The sequence below is a fragment of the Ursus americanus genome, chromosome 7 (genome assembly GCF_024610735.1).
Source record: "Ursus americanus isolate L20-20 chromosome 7, mUrsAme1.1.p, whole genome shotgun sequence".
Taxonomy (NCBI): domain Eukaryota; kingdom Metazoa; phylum Chordata; class Mammalia; order Carnivora; family Ursidae; genus Ursus; species Ursus americanus.
This window is the reverse complement of record NC_142133.1, coordinates 79243389-79269875: the sequence shown is the minus strand read 5'-3', so window position 1 is coordinate 79269875 and position 26487 is coordinate 79243389. Positions and strand designations below refer to the sequence as shown.

Genomic DNA, 26487 nt, shown 5'->3' with positions numbered 1-26487 from the left:
GACCCTGTGTCCTGGTTTGCCCAGGACAGTCCCAGCTTAAGCTTGCTGTCCCAGAGTAGTTATTAATGCTACCTCTTTCATTCTCATTAAGTACTCCACTTCGGAAGATATATAATCATCCTCAAGATAAGGCGTCAGTCATAAATCGAGCATTTTTTCAATACTAAAAGGTAAGGAATTAAATTTCTTGCCATACTATTTAACATTTGCATAGAAGGTGCTAAAATTTTTAGGCATGTGCTGAGAACGGAAGGTGAAGTCATGTTACTAATAGCAGTTATTTCTGAACATTTTTTAATTTTTATTTTATTATTATTTAAAAAATATATTTATTTATTGGGGGACGGGAAGGGCACAGGGAGAGGGAGAAAGAGAATCTCAAGTAGACTCCTGGCTGAGTGAGAAGTCTAACTTGGGCCTCAATCTCACAACCCTGAGATCATGACCTGAGCTGAAATCCAGAATCAAACACTTAACTGACTGAGCCACCCAGGCACCCCTAAACGGATTTTATTTTTATTTTTTAAAGATTTACTGACTTTGTGAGACAGTGCGAGAGTGCATGCGTGCAAGAGGGGAGGGAGGGAGGAGCAGAGAGAGAATTCTGAACAGACTGTGGAAGTCTGTATTTGAAGGTTCTTGCATTCATGGTGATTTTTAGGGGCAAACATCTGGCTGTGTTATGCTTCATACTTTAAACATGTGAACACTTACATATGGAAATACATACTGTTTTACTACAAATTACTTTGAACTCTCCCATTAGTCTTAATGTATATTATATTAACATATATTTAAAAATTATGTGTAGATATATTACCTACTAATTTTATTTTAATTTAGTTAAGGAGACATACTAGTTATAGATGGGGCTATCTGAAAGAATAATTGAATAGGGGAGCCCTGCATTGGGCTCCACACTCAGCGAAGAGTCTGCCTATCCCTCTCCATCTGCTCCACCTCCCCACCCTGTGCCATGAGCTCACTCTCTCTCTCTCTCTTTCAAACAAATCTTTAGATTTAGGGGAAGGATTCTTCCTTCCTTATCTGTATCTTCTCTTGACACACAATAAGACTCTGGTTTCCATTAAAATAATGCATAATCCATGGACATCACAGAAGATTCAAAAGTGATAAAGTTTCTCTCCTTTCCCTGGGTTCTTAGCCATCCAGCTCTTCCTCTCCCTCAAGGCAATCATCATTACTAGCTTCTTGTAAGTTTTTCCAGATGTTTTATACATTTAAAATCCATGTTCCCCCTTCCTCATGTCACCATACATTATTCTATACCTTGCTTTTTCCATATAATAACCCCTCTGAGATCATTCCATATCCATATATTTATAAATGCCTCTTTTGTATATAGAAGATTGCACAGTAGTCCACCAAACGGGCATACTATAATTGTTTAAATAGTCTTCCACTGATGAACATTTAAGTTGCTTCAAATCTTTTGATATTTCCAACAATGTACCAAATGTACATTTTATCCTTAGGATGAATTGTTAAACTGTCCTCCCTGGAGGCCATTTTCAACTTACGATCCCACTAGCAATGTTATGAATGTTCCTATTTCGTAACATCCTCTGAATTCAAGAGTATTATCAAACATTCTTTTTCTTTTTTCTTTTACAGTCTAGTAAGGGAAAAATATAGTATTAGAGTTTTGTTTGTAGTTTTATTATAAATGAAGTCAAACAGTTGTACATCCTTTTCTATTGACACTGTATTTATATCCTTTGCCATTTTCCTAAACTGACTTGTAGGAACTCTTTATAAGTTAACAATAGGAGTTCATTTCCCAGATGTATCTTATATAAATTTCATGTATTTAAAGACTGGCAATTAAATGGCATTTGTTAATATTTTCTATTATATTAAGTCATATATAGCATTCCCAACATTTCTGACTAACATGAGATGCACAAGTTAATGGGACTATACAATTTTAGCACAAATAAAATACACAAACCAAGGACTTCTAACTGAAATATAAGTCTGAATGCATGTTTAATGCACTGTCTACCTGACCATACCAAATGGTAACATATTTTAAATGTTAAGATTAAAATACATACACACACAGAGGCATACACACCTCACTCACTTTAGTATGGAGTACTTAAGAAAATTGTGACTCGTCACCTTAAAATAGATGGGCAAAAACAAGACTTTCTGATTCTGGCAATATAGTGAGACTGAGCACACTTTCCGTTCTAAAAATAATCAAAATGCCAAATAGAAGCAAATAAAATAGAAAAACTGTAACGGAGCTCCAAAAGAAAAAAGGGAGAACTTGAGGTGCTGGATAGGAAGATGAAACAAAGAGCAAAAAGTGCCAGTTTATAACACAATGACGATGGTGTGTGCAGGGAGTAGAAGCCCTAGAAAAACTTTGTCTATCATTGCTGAGAAGTAGCAAGAAAGCTATTTCCTGGGCTTTTGTGGCAGGTGGGTATAGTCTCCCATAAAACACCGAAATCTGAACCCATGTTCTGAGCAGGTGCTGTTTAGATTTTTATTTCATACATGATGTGTGAATCCACAAGCTGAAAATGGACATAAAAATGGGCGAAGGCTTAGTGTGCCCAGCAGAAACGATTCACCAAAACCACTACAAAGACACTTCCACAATCCAAGGCATACACAAGTTCCATGGAAAAAGCTACACCCATATTATTAAAAATAACAAAACTACTCAAGGAATAAATCCACCATAATGAGGGATCAGCACACAAACAAGAGATAGTACCCAAGAACTTAAAAAAACGAAAGTGTGTAATAAAACATAAAATAAGCATGCTAAAAATGATTAAAGGTACACATTTTAATAGTTATGGATTAAACAGATGCTGCTGCCCAGGACTAGCTTCAAAAGTGGGGTGGGTGGGGGAAGGAGTGTTTCTGGTAGGGATATAAACAAAACAGAATTCATATTTTCTGAAGCTGGGAAATGAGTTATTAGAACATTCTCTTAATTTTTTTGTAGAAGTTTGACACTTTTACTTAATTAAAATAACCAAAAAGATAAAAAAAAAAAAAAAGAAATAGAAGCTAGGGCGAAGTACAGGATACCATAAATTAAGAAAAGGAGGCCTGCAAGTGAGGAGAGGGGGAAAAGGTTTTTAGAATTAAAGAGAAAATTAGTAAAATGGAAGGCCCATTTTAAGAAACTAATCAGAATACAGAGCAAATAACTAACAAGATGAAAAAACTATGGCTAAGTCTAAAGATGCAAACAGAGAGGTCTAAAATATGATGTTTAGGATCGATCACCTGGACGGCTCAATCAGCTAAGCGTCAACTCTTGAATTTGGCTCAGGTCATGATCTCGGGGTCATGAGATCCAGCCCTGCGTCAAGCTCCAAGCTGGGTGTGGAGTCTGCTAAGGGTTCTCTCTCTCCCTCTCAAAAAAAAAAAAAAGTTTAAGATAATGTGTGATAGGAATTCCAGAGAGAAAGGAATTCAGGAATAAGGCTGAGATTCTCCCAGTAATGGTATAAAAGATAATAATCTTCAGAGTAGAAAAGCACACTGAATCCCAAGCAAGAGAAAATAAAAATAAATTCATACCTAGAACATCATGATAAAACTGAAGAATGCCAAAGACAAGAAAATTATTAAAAGCAACCAGAGAAATGACACGTTACCTATAAAGGAAGAAACAACAATATGACTAACAGCTGATTTTTCATTAGAAAGCAAGTATCTTCAAAGTGCTGAGAAAAACAACTGTCAGCTACAATTCCTTAATCAATAAAAGTACCATATAAAATCAGGTGCAAAATAAATTATCTATCCAGACAAAGAAGTTCCAACTCAGACCTTTATTGAAAGAACCCTTTAGAGTGGGACGGAAGAAGTAATGGAATAAAAGAAAAGCCACCAATTAGAATAATTACAGTAACTAAAATCTCAAGTAACTGAAAAATTCCTGGTCTTAATCTGTGAAATTTCCACGCTCCTAAAACCGTAACAACACAGAATTATTATAAGATTCTGAAAAATAATACAATGTGTGATAATGTTTGTAGAGAATAGTATTTCAGATTACTTAGAAATACAGAAATTCTTTCATACTTGGTATGTGCAAAGAACTGAGATGGCTATAAAAGGACATGTGTCTCCCAACCCTCTTTTAGAGGATTATCTACATTTTTAAGTTTAGTAATTTTTTTTCAACAAGTGTCTGTTTTTATGACTATACTTTCTAAAATCTGATGACTAAATATGAAAATTTGCTCTCAGGAAAGAAATGTTTCATTAGAATAATCTAGGATCTCAAATATTTCAATAGTTCATTATCCATTTTAAGGTAACTGACAAGGTGTGGGTTAATTTGAGATATTTATTGGCATGACTTTAACCAATATCTACATGCTAATGACTCACAAATTTGCCCTGTGCCTATTTGGGCAATTTACTTTTACAACTCTGTACCTCAGTTTATTCATCTATAAACAGAGTTAATGCCAATCACTATTACTTCACTGGGCTATCGTGAAGATTAAGTGAATTAATTCAAATTGCTCAGAATACTGCTTGGTACATAAACCTCAATGAACACACACCACCGCACTTATCTTTCTCTTACAAACTAGACTGAGTGCTCCTACATGCACGCATGTGTGTGCACACACACAGAACCTCCTGGACGGGCCACTGGGACTTTAAACCTTACTCATTAAAAAAAAAAATAAAATTTGCTTTGCGAACACAATCTGTCGATTCTCCTCCCCTACTCAAGTTTTCTTAGGAAAAGCATCAGTTGCCCTAGGTTAGAAAGCTGGGTGTCATCCTGCTGTTTCCTTTGGCCTTACCCCCCCAGCCGTCTGATATTTAGTGACCCAAACCCATGGATGTAATTTTATCCAAATCAAGATTTCATTTGGAAATCTCAAATAAGCACGGTATACTTTGGGAACATCTATCTCCCTCTCCTTAACTATAAATTACTGAAGGAAAAGACTTTGTCTCGTTTTGATATATGAAAATTTGTATAGCAAATTAATAAAAATGCAAGACTTGACTATAATCTGACATAAAAGAAAATAAATACACTTTAAAAATAAGGATGAATCAATCAGAAAGAACAGAAAGAAACATGGAAACAGAAAAGGATGAAGAAAACAATCCAATATATAGCCTAAGGAGTGTGAATCATAGTCAATCAACCCACTGGCAAATCCATGCCCTGCTGTGGAGATGATGGCCATTATACATTAGAACAGCCACAGATTTCCTCATTATGAGGCCACATTTACTAAACAACTTCCTGATGATGACTTGGTTTCTACATTGAGTCTATCTGCTACTGAAAGAGAACATATTGGTCATGCCAACACAAGTATTGCAAGCTTTGTGCTAGTTATTCCTCACTGTAAATGAAAAATGTTCTTGGTTTTCTATACCAGTCACAAGAGCTTGATTGTTGGGATCTAACCCTGAAAAAGCACCCCCCACTCAGTGTATTTGATTCCACAAGGCTAAAGGCCATACTAAAGTGCACTAAACTCACGGAGGTAATACAACCCTTCCAGCAGCCCATTCACACTCCCAACTTCTCTGTAGTGTTACATGCTTGAGTATCCTCATACATTTATAAATGATTTTCTACTATATCTCAATATGCCTTCAACAGAAATAAATTTATTTCCAAATCTGTTTCTATACTTTTATTCTTATTTCTACTAATTACTCCACCATCCTCTTTCCTCTCCTAGCTACCCAAAGCCATCAGCACTGCCTTTGACGTTCACTCTCCTTTTCCCATCCTACCACCAGATGTCAAGCCCTACGACTCTGCCTCTGTAACAGTATGCTGATCTGTCTTCTCAGTCCCATTCCTATTTCTATTACCCAAGTTAACCATATCACTTCACCTCAACTAATCCAATCACCTAATTGATCTACCAGGCTTAAGGGTTCTTCTTTCTCTAATCCATATTATACCCTGCTCCCAGATTAACCCTAAATCCATTCTGGGTATGTTAATAATCCCCTGCTCAAAAATCCCAATGGCCAGTTAAGAAAGAATAAATTTATAGCCTAGCACTCACCATCCTCCAGAATCAGACTGTAACCGACAGCTTCTAACTAATATAAATGGTAAAGAGATAGTGATCCCCTCTGCCATCACACCAGCAGGGTGAAGCTGGGGGAAAAATCTACTTTCCCCAGTGTATCATATATACTGGGAAATATAAATATGGTTCTTCTGTGTGCCATAATACAAAAACACTTGGGTAGCACTGTCTTGACTAACTGATGCCCAATCTTATTTCTACTATTACCATTCCTTACAACAATGAGATGCCTCCCAAATATTTGAAGCAAAACACACCGGCAATCATTATGCTAGAAGCTGGCAATACAGCAGGTACTGGGGAGAAAGTGAAAAAGCAAACACTGAGTAATCTCTAGCACTAGTATGAGGAGAGGGGGTACTTAGGTCCACAAACAGAGTCTTTCAACAGCAAATCACCTATACTGAAGCTGGACGCAGCAGGTGTCAAGAGTAACTAGTCAATAAGACCATCCAACTATTGTCTTTTGTTGGATTTCTTTGCTCACCAATTTTCAAATGCTAAGTTTGGTTCCTCCTGTAAATTTATCTGTAGGCAATAAGCATGACTAGACCTCTATACTTCAATTTGTAATTTTTGCAGTTCCACTCTCAATGTACCAACAAATTAGATGCGGAGCCCAAAGGGCCAAGGGGACAAACCCTGGACCATAACTGTACACTACTATTGTTTTAGTGATCTGGCACCCCCATCAATAAAACAAATTCTTCCTTATCCTTAAATTGGTGGCAGTGGGGGAATCTCTGAAAAAGTGTTATTAGGCCATCATAGCAAAATTCATACAACTCTGGGGTACTCATGAATGTGCATGTACATTTTGGGAGGAAGAACTGATACTAGTGTTAGACTAAAAACCACCCCATGTTCAAACTTTTGAAACATAATTCTAAAAGTAACAAAGACCTAAAACTCAACACTGGCTGGGATATTTGTCAAGTTAACAAATCAATATTAGAATGATCATTGTGTCATGATAAACTGTCATCATGGTTAGAGAATTACTACGGATTTTTCAGACCCAAAGGGGTATGTGCTACTGTAGTTATAATAATAAAAGTAAAAAAGTAAGCCAGATTAGTCCATACAAATCAAGCAGTTAATTATTTTTGTTGGGCAAAAGAAAGTAAAGAGCTAAAAAACACAGGTTAAACAAGCAGAGGAAAGGCAGGAAAAAAACCCAGGGCCCTCAATAAAAGAGAAAAAAGCTTTATCTATCTCTCTGCCGCCCAGTTTTTTTTGGTTTTTTTTTTTTTTTTGGTGGGCAGCAAAGCAAGGTTTATTGAGCCTATGAGGCCTAGATGGCCTCTCTGTGAACACAGTGCACCCCTTCTGCTCCCCTCAAAAATTAGTACTTTAGAAAACCCAAAACCAATAAAATGCTCTTGTATAAGAATGTTCATTCTACCTCCCAACTCAGCTACAGAGCTGTTATGACTACAGTGTTGAAGACACACACCAGAAAAAGTTTAAGCCTCTAACAAACATTGGGGTGTCTATGAACTGCCATGTGCCAATATCAAAGAAAGTCACTGTCTTTATACCCTCACTTCACACAAAGCAGCTGAGCCAATTCCATATATTATTAGAAACAAATGTTAATGCCCAGTCCTTTATCTCTGACCTCTGTCTGCTATATATCCTTACATTTTAATTTTAGCAGGTGGATACTGAGCGGCGGTAACAGCAAGAGGAATGTTACACCTTCTGTTCAAAGATTCTCAACTCTCTGACCAAGATCCACAGATTTGGAATGACAGTTTAATATACCCAACTGGTAGTACTAACACTACTTTCCAAATTTGTCAGTCTGCAAAAAAAAAAACAATTAACACATACACAACCACAAGATACCAACATTTACAGATGAGTGCTACCAAAGAACCAAGAATAACACCAGTGTCTGTACTTCCTTCCCCTCAGGGAACTTGCAATTTACTGGTATCCAGAAACACTCTAGCCACTGATTTGCAAAATAAAAGAAAAATGACAGTGAGAAAACAAGTCTTTCTTAAAAGGAAAAAAACACAAAAAACAAAAACAAAACAGGAAGTGAAATTTTAAGTTTGGTACTGACAGACATCCTGATACCTAATAGAAACCATGTTCTAGTAATTAAAAACAGGTCAAAACTGCCTTGCTAACTTAATATATGGGTCCAGTTTTGAGATATCCTAGGAAAACTAAAAAAAGATAATAGCTTATACTAGCAAAGACACCAGTGTACTTTAATATGAACTTTGTCTTTTGTAGGTCTATGACAAATTGGATTAAGCCATGTCTACATTACGGAAATTATATAATTATTTGCATACTAATTTTTCCATCTATGGCTAAACTATGCCACATATATTTATCTCTGCGGATATATATATATATAAGCGCGTGCACACACGCACACACACACACACACACAGTGCTCTAGTCTACCACCTGTTACAGGGCACAAAGGGAAGAACAGAGTCAAAAGGAATTTATGACACTGTGCTAAGAAAATTATTCTGCATTTGGAACTAAATTTACATGGTTTATTAATTCAACTGAACTACTGGGTACAGCACAAAAAATAACCTTGAAAAATAAAGTAGTGCTTATAGTACAGAGAGGAAAAAATAAAGATGAAGTCCTTATTCTTACATACCCTTGAAGCTTACCAATATTGATGTGACTTGGTTACAATTTATTTTGGGGGCAGCCACAAGAGGAACTCAGGACACAGGTAAACTCCAGACAATATGCAACTGGGCCTCAAGACTAGGCTTGGTGAGAAAGAAAATGTTACATTAATATAACAATACATTCTTACACAGGGGAGAGAATTAGAGCAAAGGAAGAAAGTTCACAATACAGAACAAGAAGTAGTTCCTTGCGGCTGGAGCATTGAGGGGAAAAAGAGTGAGAAAGGAGGCTGAAGAGAAAGGCTGGAAGGTCTAAGTCCCATTTAGGAACCTGAACTCCTTCTAACATGGTTAATAGTTGCAAAATTTTAACAATCGGTAATTATTTGCTCCCCCAAGTCTTTTAAAGCAATATATAAGTATCTATCAGCAGAGGTAAAAGGGAGCTGCTCTAGTTGAAGAACATGGTTGTACAGAACCCCAAATCTCCCCTATTTCCACACAAAAGAGAATCCAGAGAAAGGAGAGAGGATTTCAGAAGAATGGGGTCTGTAAAGGAAGGCTTTACAATGAAAGGCAGTGGAAACAGAAACACCACTTTTCTAGAAAAGTTGAATTTGAGTTCACAGCTAATTGGCTATGTAAGTATGTAAATCGATATGCCTCAGTTTTCATACAAGTAAACACATCTCATTTATCCATAACTGCACACAGAATAGTGCAAGGAAACAGATGTGAAAGTATTAATAAGCTATAATGTGTAACTGACTGTGGAATGAGTGCAGGGACACCTAAATTATCTTGCAGGATAGGTGTGATATTAACATACAGAAATGGTAGATGGAAGGCTTTACAAGTGAGAATAGCAGTTAAGTAGAGGGATGGAAACAAACTACCGGGTACTTCGGGCAAACAACTTGGCTGGAGCATTAAGGATGGAGTAGTCACAAGTTTTCCTTAAGTGAATTTTTATGTCAAACCATTTCTGATTATTTTTTCCATAAGTTGAGAATTTCAGATCAAGAATATATTAACTAACATTTCAACAAATGGTGCAAGGCAAGTGAATAGCCACATGGAAAGAATCGAGGTTAGACCCCTTCCTTCCCACCATATATAAAAATTGACTCAAAATGGACCAAAACCTAAATGTAAAACCTAAGATATTATAACTCTTAGATGAAAACATAAGTGTAAATCTTTGTGACTTTGGATTAGGCAATGGTTCCTTACATATTACACCAAGAGCACAAGCAACCAAAGAAAAACAAGTAAGTTAGACTTCATCAAAATTAACAACTTTTGTGTTTCAAAGAACACTACAAGCAAGTGAAAGACAACCTACAGAATGGGAGAATATATTTGTAATCATATAACTGATAAAGGTATAGTATCCAGAAGATATAAAGTACTATTACAACTCAACAAAGACAGCCCAATTAAAAAATGAATAAGGATTTGAATTGACAATTCTCCAAAGACAGACAAATGGTCAGTGAGCATATGAAAATATGCACAACATCTATTAATCATCTAGAAAATGCAAGTCATACCCACTATGACTGTAAGTGAGGATGCAGAGATACTGGAACTCTAGTGGAAATTTAAAATGGTGCAGCCACTCTGGCACTATAGCAGTTTCTCAACTGGTTATTAAACACTGTTATCATATGACCCAGGGATATAACCAAGAGAAATGAAAACACGTCCACACAAAAATGTGTACACGAGGTGCCCCTGGCTGGTGGAGCATGTGGAGGGTTGTGAGTTTGAGTCCCATGTTCGGTACAGAGATTACTTAAGAATAAAATCTCAGGGGCACCTAGGTAGCTCAGTCAGTTAAGCCTCGGTTTTGGCTCAGGTCATGATCTCATGGGTCATGGGATCAAGCCCCACGTCAGACTCTGCTCGGTGGTGATTCTGCTGGAGATTGTGTCTCTTTCTCGCTCTACTTCTCTCTCTGCCCTTTCCACACTCATACCTTCACACTCTCTAAAATAAATAAAATCTCTTAAAAAATCTCAAAAAAAAGTGTACATGAATGCTCACAGTAGCATTATTTCAAATAGTCAAAAAATGGAAGCAACCCAAATGTCTAAAGACAGATGACTGGATAAAAAAATGTGGTATATTCATACAATGGAAGACTATTCAGGCATAAAAAGGCATGGCTGAACCTTTAAGACATTACACTAAGTCAAAGAAAACAGATGCAAAGGGTCATAGAGTGTATGATTCCATTCACATGGAATGTCCAGAATATGCAAATCTATAGAGACAGAAAGTAAATCAGTAGTTGTCAGGGGCTGGGGGAAGTGGGGCTGGGGGATAACTGCGAATGGGCATAGGATTTTTGTGATGATGAAAATGTTCTGGAATTAGATAGTAGTGGCGCTGCACAATTTTGTGAATATGCTAAAAACCATTTAATCCTATACTTTAAATAGATGAATTTTATAGTATTTGAGTTCTATTTAATTAAAAGATACATGGGGGCACCTGGCTAGCTCAGTCAGTAGAGCAAGACTCGATCTCTGGGTTTTGAGCTCAAGGCCCATGCTGGACATGGAGTTTAATTAAAAAAAAAAAAAAAGAAGAAAATATATATGAACTGATACTCCCAAATCATTAAATAAAGACAATGGAAAAAGAAATCTTCTCTAACATAGACAGTATCTGCAATTAAGACAAATTATTTTGCAAGCATTTCTTTGAACCGAGAGGAAGATCTGGTAAGTTTCTTCAGAGGAAGAATAGGGGGGGGAAAAGGAAATTATTTGTATAGCACTCATTACTATGACTTTAAAATATATGTAAAATATCACTAAAATTTTGAGTGCATTGGCTTTGTCTTATTTTAGGAACTATTTAAAAACAGAACAAAAAAAGCACACAGGATCAGATGATCAGAGAACACATGTTAAATGAAAACCACTCAGTTTTAGAGATTGATTTTTAACCTCCATCCACCCCTTTAATCCTATTTTCCCCATAAACTCTCTAAACATAAATTCTACCGCAGGAAAGACAGTATTATATTCTATGGGAAAATAGTTGCTTTATTTTATTCATTTTTAAAAAAGATTTTACTTATTCATTTTTGCGAGAGAGAGCAAGCCCCGATGAGGGGCTCCATCACAGGACCCTGGGATCATGACCTGAGCCATCAACAACAGACTGAGCCACCCAGGTGCCCTTATTTTTTTAAGTAAGCTCTATGCCCAACGTGGGGCTTGATCTCACAACCCCCAAGATCAAGAGTTGCATATTCTACCAACTGAGCCAGCCAGGCGCCTCCTATGGAAAAATATCTAAGAACCTAAACTAACAATTCTTAGTAGGTCCTCCAAAGACTCAACAGATTTGGTGGCTGGACATGCTGCTTTGGTATATTGAAAGAAAACTGAAAGGAAACTATTTCTATCAATAGCTGAAATAAGCTTTATAAACATCTGCCAGGCCATTTAGAACAAAAGCAGAAATTCTCAGAAGTCTGTGTCAGATAAAAATGAATCACGAAGTGGGTTTTTTTTTTTTTTGACATCCACATAAAGAGGATCACCTGTCTTTTTCTTCCCAAAAATGTACAGCTCGTTATAAATAAAACAGAGGTATAGCCTTCACTTTCACCTGCTGAGTTATTCAAACTGCAGCAGGTTACTCTGCACTATATATTAATTTTTTTAAAAAAGATTTTAAGTAATCTCTACATCCAACATGGGGCTTGAATTCAACCCCCAGGATCAAGGGTTTGCACACTCCTCCAACTGAGCCAACCAGGCGCCTCGTCCTGCACTATTTAAACACAGCAATAATTAAAGATAAAAAATCATAAGAAATAACAATACAAAAACAAATGTCATATTCTTGACAAAGCCTCATTTCTGTGCAAAATAAATGAAACACAAACTTGGATAAACAAAAGAAATTTGCCAAATAAATTTTCTTTACTCTTACACTTAGCCATTGAACACAGCCAATGCACATTCTTCTACCTCCTTCCCCCATCTACTGAAGTTGTTATTCTCCTGATCATTTCTCTAATTAAATGGTTCCTAAGTTTTCTTCTACCTCAAATATCTTGGCAGGTATGGGGAGAGGAGAAGGAAATAAAAATTTCTTGAGGACTATCAGTAGTTTGATAAAGGCTCCCAGCTCAATTTGAAGTCACTTCAACATAGCACCATTTCCCATTTCAAATGTCAGTCCCTGAATGTTTAAATATTATTTTTTAAAAAATTAAATACAGTAAAAACTAAACTACATTAACTTTCATACAGCATGATTGTATTAACTGGATAGTCAATCCTGCCAGACTCTAAGTTTCTGACATCACAAAGAACCAAATACCTGGTCTCTGTAATCAGCCTCCAAATAAAGTATTTTCTGACTTAAGGATACATAAACCCTTAACTGTAACCTTTCTAACCTCTTCACTAGTCCATCAGAATTGTGAGGGGGGAACACATGCACGAAGACCTAAAAATTATACTGCTAAGGGTACCTGGCTGGCTCAGTCGGTGGAGTGTGCAACTCTTGATCTCGGGGTTGTGGGTTCAAGCCCCACGCTGGGTGTAGAGGGTACTTAAAAAAAATCCTTAAATAAATAATATATTGTTAAATACTTGGAAATAGTACCAAGCTGAGAGATCAGAACACTATACACACACAGACACACACAGACACACACACACACACACACACACACAGCTAACAGCAGGTGTCTAATACAGCAGGTGTCTAATATCTTAAAAGAACAAACCTTTTCTTTTTTTTTTTTTTAAAGATTTTATTTATTTATTCGACAGGATAGAGACAGCCAGCGAGAGAGGGAACACAAGCAGGGGGAGTGGGAGAGGAAGAAGCAGGCTCACAGCGGAGGAGCCTGATGCGGGGCTCGATCCCGTAACGCCAGGATCACGCCCTGAGCCGAAGGCAGACGCCTAACCGCTGTGCCACCCAGGCGCCCCAAGAACAAACCTTTTCTGAGCTGTGTTCAAGTAATGGCTGTTTGGTGAAGGAGCAAAACAAGAGGGAAAGTGAGAGTACCAATACTAGATGAGTAACACCAGCAAGAGCAACTTGGCCAGTAGAAATCTAATCTGAACATCAGTATCATTAGTTGTAAAGCATTTTCACGTACTTCCCTACTTATTTCCCATGGCCACCCTGATTTTATAAACAGCAATCTAAGACTGTCCTTTACGAAAAAAGCATTTACATTAAATGTGTATTAGCCCTTATGGTCAGGGATGCCTGGGTGGCTCAGTCAGTTAAATGTCTGCCTTTGGCTCAGGTCATGATCCTGGAGTCCTGCATCAGGCTCCTTGATCAGTGAGGAGACTGCTTCTCCCTCTGCCTGCTGTTCCCCCTGCTTGAGTGCTCTCTCTCTCTAATAAATAAAATCTTAAAAAAAAAAAAGTCTTTAATAATCATGTTCTTACCACCTGCACCACTGTTTCCCCATTTCTCCAAGAAAAGCCTACGTAAATATACAGGAGAGAGAACGTTCACAGTTAAAGTTAGTAAACTAAGGATACTATATGATAGATGTTTAGTACCAAATCCAACTGGAGTAAAAGGTCCAAAGGACAAAAAGATCATGGAATACAGCTCATGTGAATAGAAAAACTGTGAAATGGATAGTGAAGATCTGTGTGAAAGACAAGTTCCATTGAGATGCTTCAGCCATCCTGGCTAACAGATGACCTATCTCCAAAAGCTTTGTAACTTTCAAACCTAAATGAAACCAACTGCAAAAGATCATTATCTACATATTTCATTCATGCCAACTCTGCTTTGGGGTTGGGAATTCAGGAGTAAAAAGAGAGATCATCTTAACCTTACAATACCATTCTCAATATAAGGAAGCAGAAGTCATTTCAAGATACCAGTTCTTTCATTTTTTCAGGAATAGGGACTCTTCATTACTCAATATCTAAAACCAACTTTTCCTTTTTCTTTGTTACCAAGTCTGTGACTTTTCCTGGTCTCCAAATCTATGTTCTTACAATAATTTAAGAGATGATGGGATGGGGCAATGAGAAGGGAGGAGAAAGTTTTATGAATTTCATTATCACCACATAATGAACGACAACTACTCAGAAAACTGCTCAATCACCCAGTGAAGATCACAGTGACGACTAGGAAGTTTAAAAGCAGAATCCCCACAAAGCAGCAATTTTCAAAGTGTGGTCTGGGGACCTTTAGGAGTCTCTCTTGTACTATTTGGGGAAGGGGCACAAAGTCAAACCATTTTCACAATACTAAGATGCTATTTGCTTTTTCATGGTCACTGTTAGATGAGTGGAATATTCCAGAAGCTACAAATGGTGGGATACTGCAATAAACATAACGTAAAGCGATGCCACAATTAACCTTTCTCTTTAAAAGTTATTATTCCACTTATATGAGGTGTCTAGAGTAGTCAAATTTAGAGATGGAAAGTAGAATGGTGGTTGCCAGAAGGGGAGAATAAGGAGTTCAGTTGGAGAAGATGAAAAAATTCTGGAGACGGATGGTGGTGATGGTTGTACAAAGTAAATGTACTTCGTGCCCTAGAACTGTACACTTAATTTTAAATAGTAAATTTTATGTTATGTGTATTTCACCACAATTTTTTAAACCACACATTATGTTAATTTCTAATGAGTTTATTATTCTAAATGCATTCTAAATGGATTACAAAATTCTCGCTTTTAATTTCTAATAATGTGAACATCTACAGGTATAATCTATACAAACAAAAACTTTTGGTTTCCACAATACGTTTAGGTTTGAGTCCAAGAGTTTCAAAAACACTGCCCTAGAGGTAGGGTTGGCTAGCTCAGTTGGTAGAGCATGAGATTCTTGATCTTGGGGTAGTGAGTTGGGCACAGAGTTTACTAAAAACAAAAGACAAAAAAACACTGCCCTAGAGTATCGGTCAATTATGTAAGTCTTCCACTGTGACCCATAACTCCATCAATCTAATTAACATTCATCACAAAATAAAAACAAAAGCTATGGTGCCAAGTCTACCAGTCCTTTCTCTGAGGTGGTTATTGATACCTTTCCATATATGCTTATGTCTTGACATCAATAAGACCTAGGTTTCACTGTTTAACTTGCTATAGGTTTTAAAGGCATTCAATCACAACAGCGTAAAATATCATACCCCTAATTCACAGCAACCACCAACCACAGTGAACAGCCACATACCCACCACCCAGATTTTACTGTTAACCTTTTGACATATTTGCTTTATCACATACCAATCCATTTCTGTTGGTTTTCAGGTAAATTGTAGACACCAGTATGTGCATCACTAGTTTTTTCCCCTTTGAAGCAAAATTTACATAAAATGAAATGCATAAACATTAGGTGTACCTTTGGTGAGTTTTCACAAATGCATATACCGGTGGAACTCAAACCCATATCAACATAAAGAACATTACAATCACCACAAAAAGTTCCCTCCAGTCAAGTCAATCTCTGCCTCCATCCCCACAGAGGCCACCATTCTTCTGACTTTTCACCCATAGACTACTTTTGCTTGTTCTACACAATGCACTTTTAAAAAAAAGATTCATTTATTTGAGAGGGAGAGAGTGTGTGGGTGCAGGAGCGGAGTGGGGGGGGGGAAGCGGCAGAGGGAGAGGGAGAAGCAGACAACCATACTCCCTGCTGAGTAGGGAGCCTGATGGGGGGGGGGGCTTGATCCCAGGACCTTGAGAGCATGATCTGAGCTGAAGGGAGGCACGTAACTGACTGAGCCACCCAGGCGCCCCCATGATATACTTTTTTGTGCAGCTTCCTTTACTTAGCATGTTTTTGAAATTCATCTATATTGTAGTGTATAGCAACAGTCCATTCCTTTTTATTGCTGAGTAGTATTTCATTGTAGGAATATACCACAGTTACCCACTTTACTATTAATGGACCGTTGCCAGTTTTTTGCTCTTAGAATAAAGCTTTTTTTTTTTTTTTTAAAGATTTTATTTATTTATTTGAGAGAGAGAAAACATGAGAGAAGTGAGGGTCAGAGGGAGAAGCAGACTCCCGGCCAAGCAGGAAGCCCAATGCGGGACTCGATCCTAGGACTCCAGGATCCTGACCTAAGCTGAAGGCAGCCGCTCAACCAACTGAGCCACCCAGGTGTCCTAGAATAAAGCTGTTATAAACATTCTTGTCCAGGTCTTTTTCTGGACCCACATCTTCATCCCTCTTGTGTAAATACCTAGAAGTGGAATTTCTAGGAGGGAAAAACCTTTTTAATTACAGAAAATTTCAAATATATGCATGAGAGAGAATAGTATAATGGCTTCCCATTAAAGCCAGCTGCACCTATACTGATTCATAAACCCTTGTTTCATTTATGCCCCACCCATTATTTGGAAGTCTCAGATATATCATCATCATCATTTTGTCTTGAAATACTTCAATATGCAAACAGTTTTCAACTCTGGTCAGATTATTTATCATGAAATAGTCAAGAAAACTTCATTGATTTACCTACAGATTAAGAGTCTAAAGTATCAATGGATTAACTATGATTTCTCTTCTCTTCATATCTTTTAAATGATGCCTTCTCTGCCACCCCGTCCTTAATACCTAGAGAGTTAATGGTACAAAGATATATTCTGTTCTTACTCTGAAAGAACTAGAGCTAAACACAAAACCTGGTATTGAGAAATATCACATAAGAACATCAATATGATCAAGCCGATCTCCCAACTGTTAAGCACCCTGAATTAACTAATCCCATGCTATGGTACCATTTTATAAGTGAAACTGTGCATGAGACTTAAAAAAAAAGTCTGGTAACTAACTCTTTCTGAGAACAAAGGTAATCCTCATTACCTCCAATACTGAACAAGGAGGTAAAATTTGAACCCTTCCAGTCACTAGATTTTTGTTTGCCTCAAAAACCTATCTATCTCTGCTGGAGAGGATAAGGGGAAATGGCCATTCTCAGCAATTGCTGATGACAGTGTAAATGCACACAATCTTTTCAAAAGGCTATGTGGAAAAAAGAAAAGCCCATCTTTTGATTTGGAAATTTCACTTCCAAGAACCTAAGTAAATCCTAGCATAAAGCATGCAGCAAGGATGTTCTTCCCAGTGTTCTTTATAATGGAGAAAAATTATTTACAACCTAAATGTTCAACAGAGCATTAGTATAATTATGCAACATCCAAATAAACACACACCAAGGGTTTAAAAGCCTGGAACCACATATGCATATGCACATACACATATAAAAATAGAACACTTGGCAGTTATGAATGAGAGGGGAATATCTGCTGTTCATCAGTTATAATCACCTCTTCCTAATAAATTTCATTGTAATTTCAGCTGCATCTTTTTAATCTGTGCTAAGGTTTTCAAAGAGCAAAGCTTAGAGCTTTGGAGGCAACAATGATACACACCCTTGAAAATACAGGACTCAATGATTAAGTTCCAGAAAAGTGAACTCTAGAGTTAAAATAGCACACACACAATGGTAACAAGAAAAAAATATGAAGTCTAGACAAAGGGTTCTGACAAGATGCCAACATGTTAATAAGAACCCAAGGGAGGGGCGCCTGGGTGGCTCAGTCAGTTAAGGGTCTGCCTTTGGCTGAGGTCCTGAGAGATCGGGCCCTGCCTTGGGCTCCCTGCTGAGCAGGGAGCCTGCTTCTCCCTCTCCTTCCTGCTCCTGCTCTCCCTCGCTCTCTCTCTCTCAAATAAATAAAATCTTAAAAAAAAAAACAAAACCCAAAGGAAGGCATTATACAATCTAGTACAACTTAATACTGCTCACTTTATTCACAATCCAGCCCAGCGTTTCTCAACCTTGGCATTACTGACACTTTGGGCTGGGTAATTGGATTTTCCTGTGCATTATACAATGCTTAGAGGCATTTAGGCCTCTAACTCACCATATGTTAGTAGCACCCCTCCTTCCCTCCTTCTGACATGCAAAAACTGTCTCCAGAACTTGCTAAATGTTCCCCGAGGGGTAAATTCACCTTGGTTGAGAACCACTGATCTAACTTTACACTTACTGTCTGCATGGACAACATTCCGGAAATTCCATCTCACTCTTCAAAAACAAAAACAAAACAACTCTTGGCTTCAAGGAGCTAACAATCTAAAGTCAAAAGATGCTAGAGTTAAGAAGTTTTAGACTTTTATTGAAGTATCCTGTATATGAGGGCTTCACAATTATAGACTCGGAGTTTTGTCCACCACAGACCTATCTTCCCTCCTTCACAACTTACAGACATAATGGCTTATATTAAACTGTACAAATTCCTCAAAACAGAGATTCACACTGTAATCTTCAGTCAGCTACCCTGTATTTAGGGCCAAATGGGTTTCATTTAATTTCATTTGGAGTCATACCACTTGGGTTAAAATCCCTGCTCTACCATTTACTAGCTTCGAGATGTTGACCAAGTTATTTAACTTCCTTATGCTTCAGTTCCCTCAAGTTTAAAACAGAAATAATACCATCAACTTAACTTATGGGAACAATGTGAATAAAAAATGCTTAAAATAGTGCTTAGTGTATAGTAAATGCCCAATAAATGTCAGTTATTTGATATTATTTTTACCACAAGCCTGTTAAGGCAGGCACCATCACCACCAATTTATAGATGAAGAAACAAGCCAAGAGATTAAGAAACTTGCCCACGGCCACAAAACTGTAAGGCTATGGTGCAATGATTCGAAAAAGTACGTATGATTCCAGGGCCCATAATTTTTCCATTATGTCAATAAAACTGTATTAAGATTCATTTAACTATCAAGATCAAACTTACTTCAAAATAATAACCAACACAAGACACATTTTCATTAAAAGATTACTTTAGAACCCTTAACTAAATTAAGGTCACACTGCTTTTACACACGGACACAGACAACTTTCACAGTTTTGTTATCCCATTTTAAATGATTCTTATTCACATGCACCTTATTTTCAGACATTATATGTTACACCAAAGCAGCTCATTAAAATTAGTCTACTAAACGACCATCAACACCCAAGGATAACATTGGGTTGTCTGAGACAGAGCTTATCTTGTACACATTCTCTAAGTGTCCTTCTTACTCCAAGGTCACTGACTTCGTAAATGACAGATTTTGTTCCCAAGTCCAAGAAGGCTCTAGGGAACCTTTCGGTTTCTTTGATTTGTCCTTACCTCACACCTAAGTTCTTCATGATTCTCAAACACCCCACACATGCTATTTACACTGCCTGGTTGTCCCAGGCAAAGACCCCATCAAAAAGGAGAATTACAGACCGATTTCCCCAATGAATATGGATGCCAAAATCCTCAACAAGATCCTGGCTAATAGAATCCAACAGTACATTAAAAGGATTATCCATCATGACCAAGTGGGATTCATACCTGGGATGCAAGCGTGGTTCAACATTTGCAAATCGATCAGCGTGATACATCATATCAACAAGACAAGACTCAGGAACCATATGATCCTCTCAATTGATGCAGAAAAAGCATTTGACAAAATACAGCATCCTTTCCTGATTAAAACCTTTCAGAGTGTAGGAATAGAGGGTACATTTCTCAATCTCATAAAAGCCATCTATGAAAAGCCTACAGCAAATATTATTCTCAATGGGGAAGAGCTGGAAGCCTTTCCCTTAAGATCAGGAACACGACAAGGATGCCCGCTCTCGCCACTATTATTCAACATAGTACTAGAAGTCCTTGCAACAGCAATCAGACAACAAAAAGGGATAAAAGGTATCCAAATCGGCAAAGAAGTCAAAATGTCTCTCTTCGCAGATGACATGATACTCTATATGGAAAACCCAAAAGAATCCACTCCCAAACTATTAGAAGTTATAGAGCAATTCGGTAATGTGGTGGGATACAAAATCAATGCTCAGAAATCAGTTGCATTTCTATACACGAATAATGAGACTGAAGAAAGAGAAATTAGGGAATCCATCCCATTTACAATAGCACCAAAAACCATACGTTACCTTGGAATTAACTTAACCAGAGACGTAAAGGATCTATATTCTAGAAACTATAAATCACTTTTGAAAGACATTGAGGAAGACACAAAAAGATGGAAAAATATTCCATGCTCATGGATCGGAAGAATTAACATAGTTAAAATGTCCATGCTACCCAGAGCAATCTACACTTTCAATGCTATCCCGATCAAAATACTGATGACATTTTTCAAAGAACTGGAACAAATAGTCCTTAAATTTGTGTGGAACCAGAAAAGGCCCCGAATCTCCAAGTAACTGTTGAAAAGGAAAAACAAAGCTGGGGGCATCACAATGCCGGATTTCGAGCTGTACTACAAAGCTGTGATCACAAAGACAGCATGGTACTGGCACAAAAACAGACACATAGACCAATGGAACAGAATAGAGAACCCAGAAATGGACCCTCGGCTCTTTGGGCAACTAATCTTTGATAAAGCAGGAAAAAACATCCAGTGGAAAAAAGACAGTCTCTTCAATAAATGGTGCTGGGAAAATTGGACAGCTACATGCAAAAGAATGAAACTTGACCACTCCCTCACACCATACACAAAAATAAACTCCAAATGGATGAAAGACCTCGATTTGAGACAGGAATCCATCAAAATCCTAGAGGAGAACATAGGCAGCAACCTCTACGACATCGGCCAAAGCAAACTTTTTTATGACACATCTCCAAAGGCAAGAGAAACAAAAGATAAAATGAACTTGTGGGACTTCATCAAGATAAAAAGCTTCTGCACAGCCAAGGAAACCGTCAAAAAAACCAAGAGGCAGCCCACGGAATGGGAGAATATATTTGCAAATGACACTACAGATAAAAGACTGGTATCCAAGATCTACAAAGAACTTCTCAAACTCAATACACAAGAAACAAATAAACAAATCAAAAAATGGGCAGAAGATATGAACAGATACTTTTCCAATGAAGAAATACAAATGGCTAACAGACACATGAAAAAATGTTCAAAATCACTAACCATCAGGGAAATTCAAATCAAAACCACACTAAGATACCACCTTACGCCAGTTAGAATGGCAAAAATAGACAAGGCAAGATACACTGCTTGGTTGTCATACAACTTATTAATCTTTCTTGCTTCAACTCTGCTACTCCCAATAAACCAACAACTCGGGCATGACCCCTCCTCCTGAAACGATCTCACTACAGTTGTTAGTTTTCCAACATTTCATACACTGTCAATGACACATTCTTCAACCTGGACTTTAAAAATTACTCATTTTAGATTTGGGAGAAAGTCAGAACAGAGGTTGAATGGCTAGGACCTGTATGTAGAACTTTCTAATCACCCAAAATGAGAATGTAAAGAGACCCAGAAACCTAGCCCAACCCTCTGGTTTCACAAACAATACGGAGAGACCCATAACTGGGTGAAACCTCTAACCTCTCTAAGATACTCTCTAAGATAAAGAGTTTGGTCTTGGCCATTTGGGCCCTCTTCATCTCCTCTGCTCTTCTGATTACTCATTTGGATTTTAACATTTTTTTCCTGCCTCTACAGTTTAGTAGCCTCCCTCAATACAGAGATTACCAAGAGTTAAGAGTTGTCCACCATGGTCATTTTGAGTAAATAGTTCAAATAATCCCACCCCCAACCTACTACTCTTTAAAGAGAAAGAGACTAAGAATCTCTGCTCTTTAGGATCAAAATTTTGCCCATTCTTCAGATTACTCTTCCACTAGTCTTCTATAACAAGTCATTTTCACTCACTTTCTCCATACCAAATTCACCTTCCTGTTCACCAAAGGAAAAAAAAGAAAATCTCATTTTAGCACCAATGTTCAGAAATCTCATGTTTCACTCTTCTTTCCTCATCATTTTGGTAGACTCTGCATTAAATTACTAACTTATCAATCATCAGACTCTTGTTCACTAGTCTATCGCTTCCTCCTTGTCTGTCAGTTAAGGTTACAAGCTGGTAATTAGCACTCAAACCATGAATTCTAGATGCTGCCACATATACGCCGTTCAAAAACCATTCAAAAATCTTCAATGCCTCCCTCCCTGTCAACCAAATGAAGAAATCTCACTCTGACATTCTTATAAGCTTCCTACCTCCCTTTCCTGATTCTCCTCCATTAAAGCTCACTCCAAAAACCACGCTTTGTGAAGCCTTTCCTGTGGTTTCAGTTTCCTTTGAACTACGAATACGTAGCACTTTGTTCATAACCACTTATGGGAATTATGTATTTGGGTATTTCTCACATGCACTCCATACTGATTATCAATTATGAGAGGAAAAAATCTATGGTTCTTAGTTTTGTTCCTCCCCATAGTGCTTAGCAAAGTGCCTTGCACATACCAAGCTCTCAAATACAGTTGCCAACCTGAAGATGGGCTTTCCCAGGATTTCTTTATAGGCTGCACATCAAGTCACAATTAGTTTCTGAAGCCATTTTGTTAATAAAAATATTTTGCTTACACCTTGGTGTCTCCAACTAATCAAACTAAACTCTCTTTCTCTTGGTGTAAAAAAATTGTCTTCATTTCAGGGGTTCTCTCCTATTGAAATGATCTGTAGGAGAGTCTAATATACCTGCTCTCTCTCTCAAGTCACTTGTCAACTAAACAAAACTCTACTCATGCCATCAAAAAAACCAAATTTATAAGAACCACAAAATAAAACAAATATTCCTTTGGCCTAGAGTTCACTTGCTAGAGAACAGGAAAAGCTCTGTGGTAATTCGGAATTGCTGCAAGGTAAGGAACAAAACACGAAGTAGTTACTGAACACAAAGAGACTGAAACATGCTGTGAGAGCCACTAAAGTACTACATCTGTAGAAAAGCCTCCTTAACATATGGAATTTGTAGGAGTCTTCCCTTGCTAGTAGAGTCAATGTTGTCAATAACCATTACCACATGCTATTGAAGTCTGCCATCACTTTCGAGTTGGCAAATTTCTTGAAGTCAAGCGGCAGCAATTCAGTTTGAAAAGCTCTGAAGTGCCTCCTCCAGGCCAGGCAGGGAGTGGAAGCTAAGGAGACCTATAAATATAACATAGAGCACACTCTCTGCATTGCCCCTTTACCTGCTAACTCGTTAGCCATGATTTTGACCAGATCACCCATTATTTGTATTAGAACACTAGGTTAAAAAAGTAAAAAAAAAAAAAAAAAAAATCCTGCCACACATTATCTGATGGGGCAAGAAAGAGAGGGTTGTGAAGAAAAAAGGCATTTTCTTTTTACTTGGTGAATAATCACCAATCTAGCATGCTTGCCTTTCAAAGCCCACCCAAAATGCCAAAAATCAGTAGACTTTTTGTAATTAAAAAAAAAAAACCCCTCCAGGATATAATGCTGACATTTAAAATTTAAAAACTTATGTTATTGATCAAAAGCTCCAATGCCATGACAAAGCTAAAAATGTTCTCTCTCACTAACAAGAGTGAATCAGAGCAGTCACCTACTCCACCCAATAGCCACCCTTGCGACTGGACAGTTCAAAACCTGGAAAGCTTTCCTCGCCTGCTCCACGCCAGAAAGGAATTTCATTTGATACATTAGTGTTTAAGTGTAACTAAATAATAGCAAGAAAATGTATCATATACTGAAATTTATCAGGACAGTTTGTCCTTTGGATTTATCTGTACCTTCTTCACAGTTATCGAACTTTCCCCACCCCCTCCACTCCTTTTAGCACGGAAAAGCTCAACAGATACTGTTACTTGAAAAATGAAGTATCTGTTCAGATTTTCGAAGTAAATTTCCATTACTAGGCTTGGGAGGAACACCTACTACACGTACATTGTCCCTATCGAAAAGAGACACCTTCTTTCGAATAGGTTGGAGCCTGTGAGTTGATCGGTATATTTAAAGGGTTCCCAGATCTCCTCAGGACGTTTCAGAAAATGATTTTTCGGTCTTGCACAAACCTACCTGGATGTTTCAAAGTTACATAGTTTGGTAGCAACCCAGCATCTGGGCAAAGTTCTGCCCTTACCTCTGGAAAAGGGGCTTTCTCAGTCTCAAGAGCTGAAACACATTCAGGAGGCCAAGGCTAACCTTCTCAAATCCTCCACACGTCGGCAGACAATTAGGCAAGCCCCGGCCCACGTTTCTTTCCCATTCCCATGAAATTCTCAATGAAAGGCTTCACACACAAAAGGACCCTTGGCGCCCCAGTCGCACAATTCCCCGGCTCCCGCCACCCCTTCCCTCCCCAGCCCGGACGACTGCAGACTCACCAGCACCGTGGTGCAGATGGACCTCAGTTCAGACTCCACTTTCTCCCGATAGTCCTTAATCAGCTGCAACTTCTTGTCCGAGGTGTCGGTTTTCTGCTCGATGCTCGAGATGACCCTCCAGGCAGACCTGCGGCCCCCGACCACGTTCTTATAGGCCACCGAGAGCAGGTTGCGCTCCTCGTTGGACAGCTCGGCGCCCTGCTCGGTCACGGCCTTCATGCAGGTGGCCATGTCGTCGTAACGCTCGGCCTGTTCGGCCAGCTTCGCCTTCTGGATTAACTCCGTCTTCTCCATGGGGACGCGGAGAGGAGAGCGAGGGCGAGCACCGACCCGGATCGGGAGGAGGCGTGAGGACGGCCTGCGGGCGGGGGCGCGGACAGAAAGGCGGGGGCGGCGCCGTCAGACAATGCGCCGGCCGCCCGGGGCCGCCCGCCGCCTGCCAGCCGCCCCTTTTGTCCGTCCCCGCACGCGCCGCCCCGTTGAATTTCCCTCCCCCGCCCACGCTCCCCGCCGGCGTCCGGGAGGCCGAGGGGCGCCCGGCGGAGGCGGCCCGCGGCGAGGGGAGGAGGAAGGGCCGCTCCCGCGCCCGCCCGGCCCAAGATGGAAGCGGCCGTTGGCCCACACCTTGCCGCCAGAGCCGTCCCTGAGGAGAGCGGCGTCGAGGCCGGCCGCTCCCGGGGGCCGGCCTCCCGCCCTGCCCTCAGGCCCAGTCAGGCCGAGGAGGGCCAGGGGCGACCGTAGCGCTCACCTTCACGTCTCCGCGACCGCGGCGCGAGTCCCACCACTTTGATCCGCTTTTGGCTTTAGCCGAGGACCCTCCCGTCTCAGCCTACCCCGGAGCCGAGGGGCGGGCCGCCGCGCCGCTGCCCTCGCTCCTGCAGCCCAATGACGCGCCGAGAAGTTCCCAAGAGTCCCGCCTCCAGCTCCGCGGCTGGCCAATGAAGACAGAGCGCGCGGAAGGGGGCAAAGAGGGCGGGGCGGGAGGGGAAGCGGAGGCTAGGAGGGTGGGTCGGCTTGGGCAAGTTCGGTTGGCCGGCAGGCTGCGGCTTCGGCCACGGGGTTTCCTCCAATTAGATCCAGGGTAAAAGGACGTCACTGTTGCCATGGCGATGCTGTTACCAACTCCCCTCATCCCCCCCGCCACCCCCAGCACTTGTGGGTGCGGCACGGGAGCGGGAGGCTAGTCCCACCTCTCCCGCGGTGGCCGCGTCTCCTGCTGCAGGGCCGCTGCACATGGTGCATTGCATCTTGTGGGTTAATGCAGCCGCGGCACTCCTCGGCCTGGTGAGGAGGGCCCGGCATGGTGACATAAGCGGCTGTTTTGTTGCACAAGCTCCTTTCTTTCCTCCACCTTCCCATTCGTGACAAAGGTTTGGAGCGCCATACACTGAACCCAGCCTTTAATGACGTTGCGATTGGAGCTGCGAATTAGAAATAATCCCAACCCCGTTAAAGAGGAATGCCTTGCTGGAGAAAGTCGTTCCAGAATGACTTTTCATGATCTACTCAAGTTTTCAGACGGGCACCTAAAGCCAAAAATTCCCTTGTAAAATTCCCAAGGAAGTCCAGGCAGGTCTCTCCGG

The 26487-nt window shown here is 39.5% G+C and overlaps 1 protein-coding gene across 1 annotated transcript in view; it reads right to left on the bottom strand.

Moving 5' to 3' along the window:
* YWHAQ (tyrosine 3-monooxygenase/tryptophan 5-monooxygenase activation protein theta) overlaps positions 1-25783 on the bottom strand; it is a 38112-nt gene extending 12329 nt beyond the window's left edge. The window contains exons 1-2 of the mRNA XM_045775976.2: positions 25653-25783; positions 24905-25262 (exon numbers count right to left, since the gene is read on the bottom strand). Coding sequence (XP_045631932.1) covers positions 24905-25198 — 294 coding nt within the window. The 5' untranslated portion in view covers positions 25199-25262; positions 25653-25783. The remainder of the gene's footprint in view (positions 1-24904; positions 25263-25652) is intronic.
* Between the last annotated feature and the right edge of the window lie 704 nt (positions 25784-26487).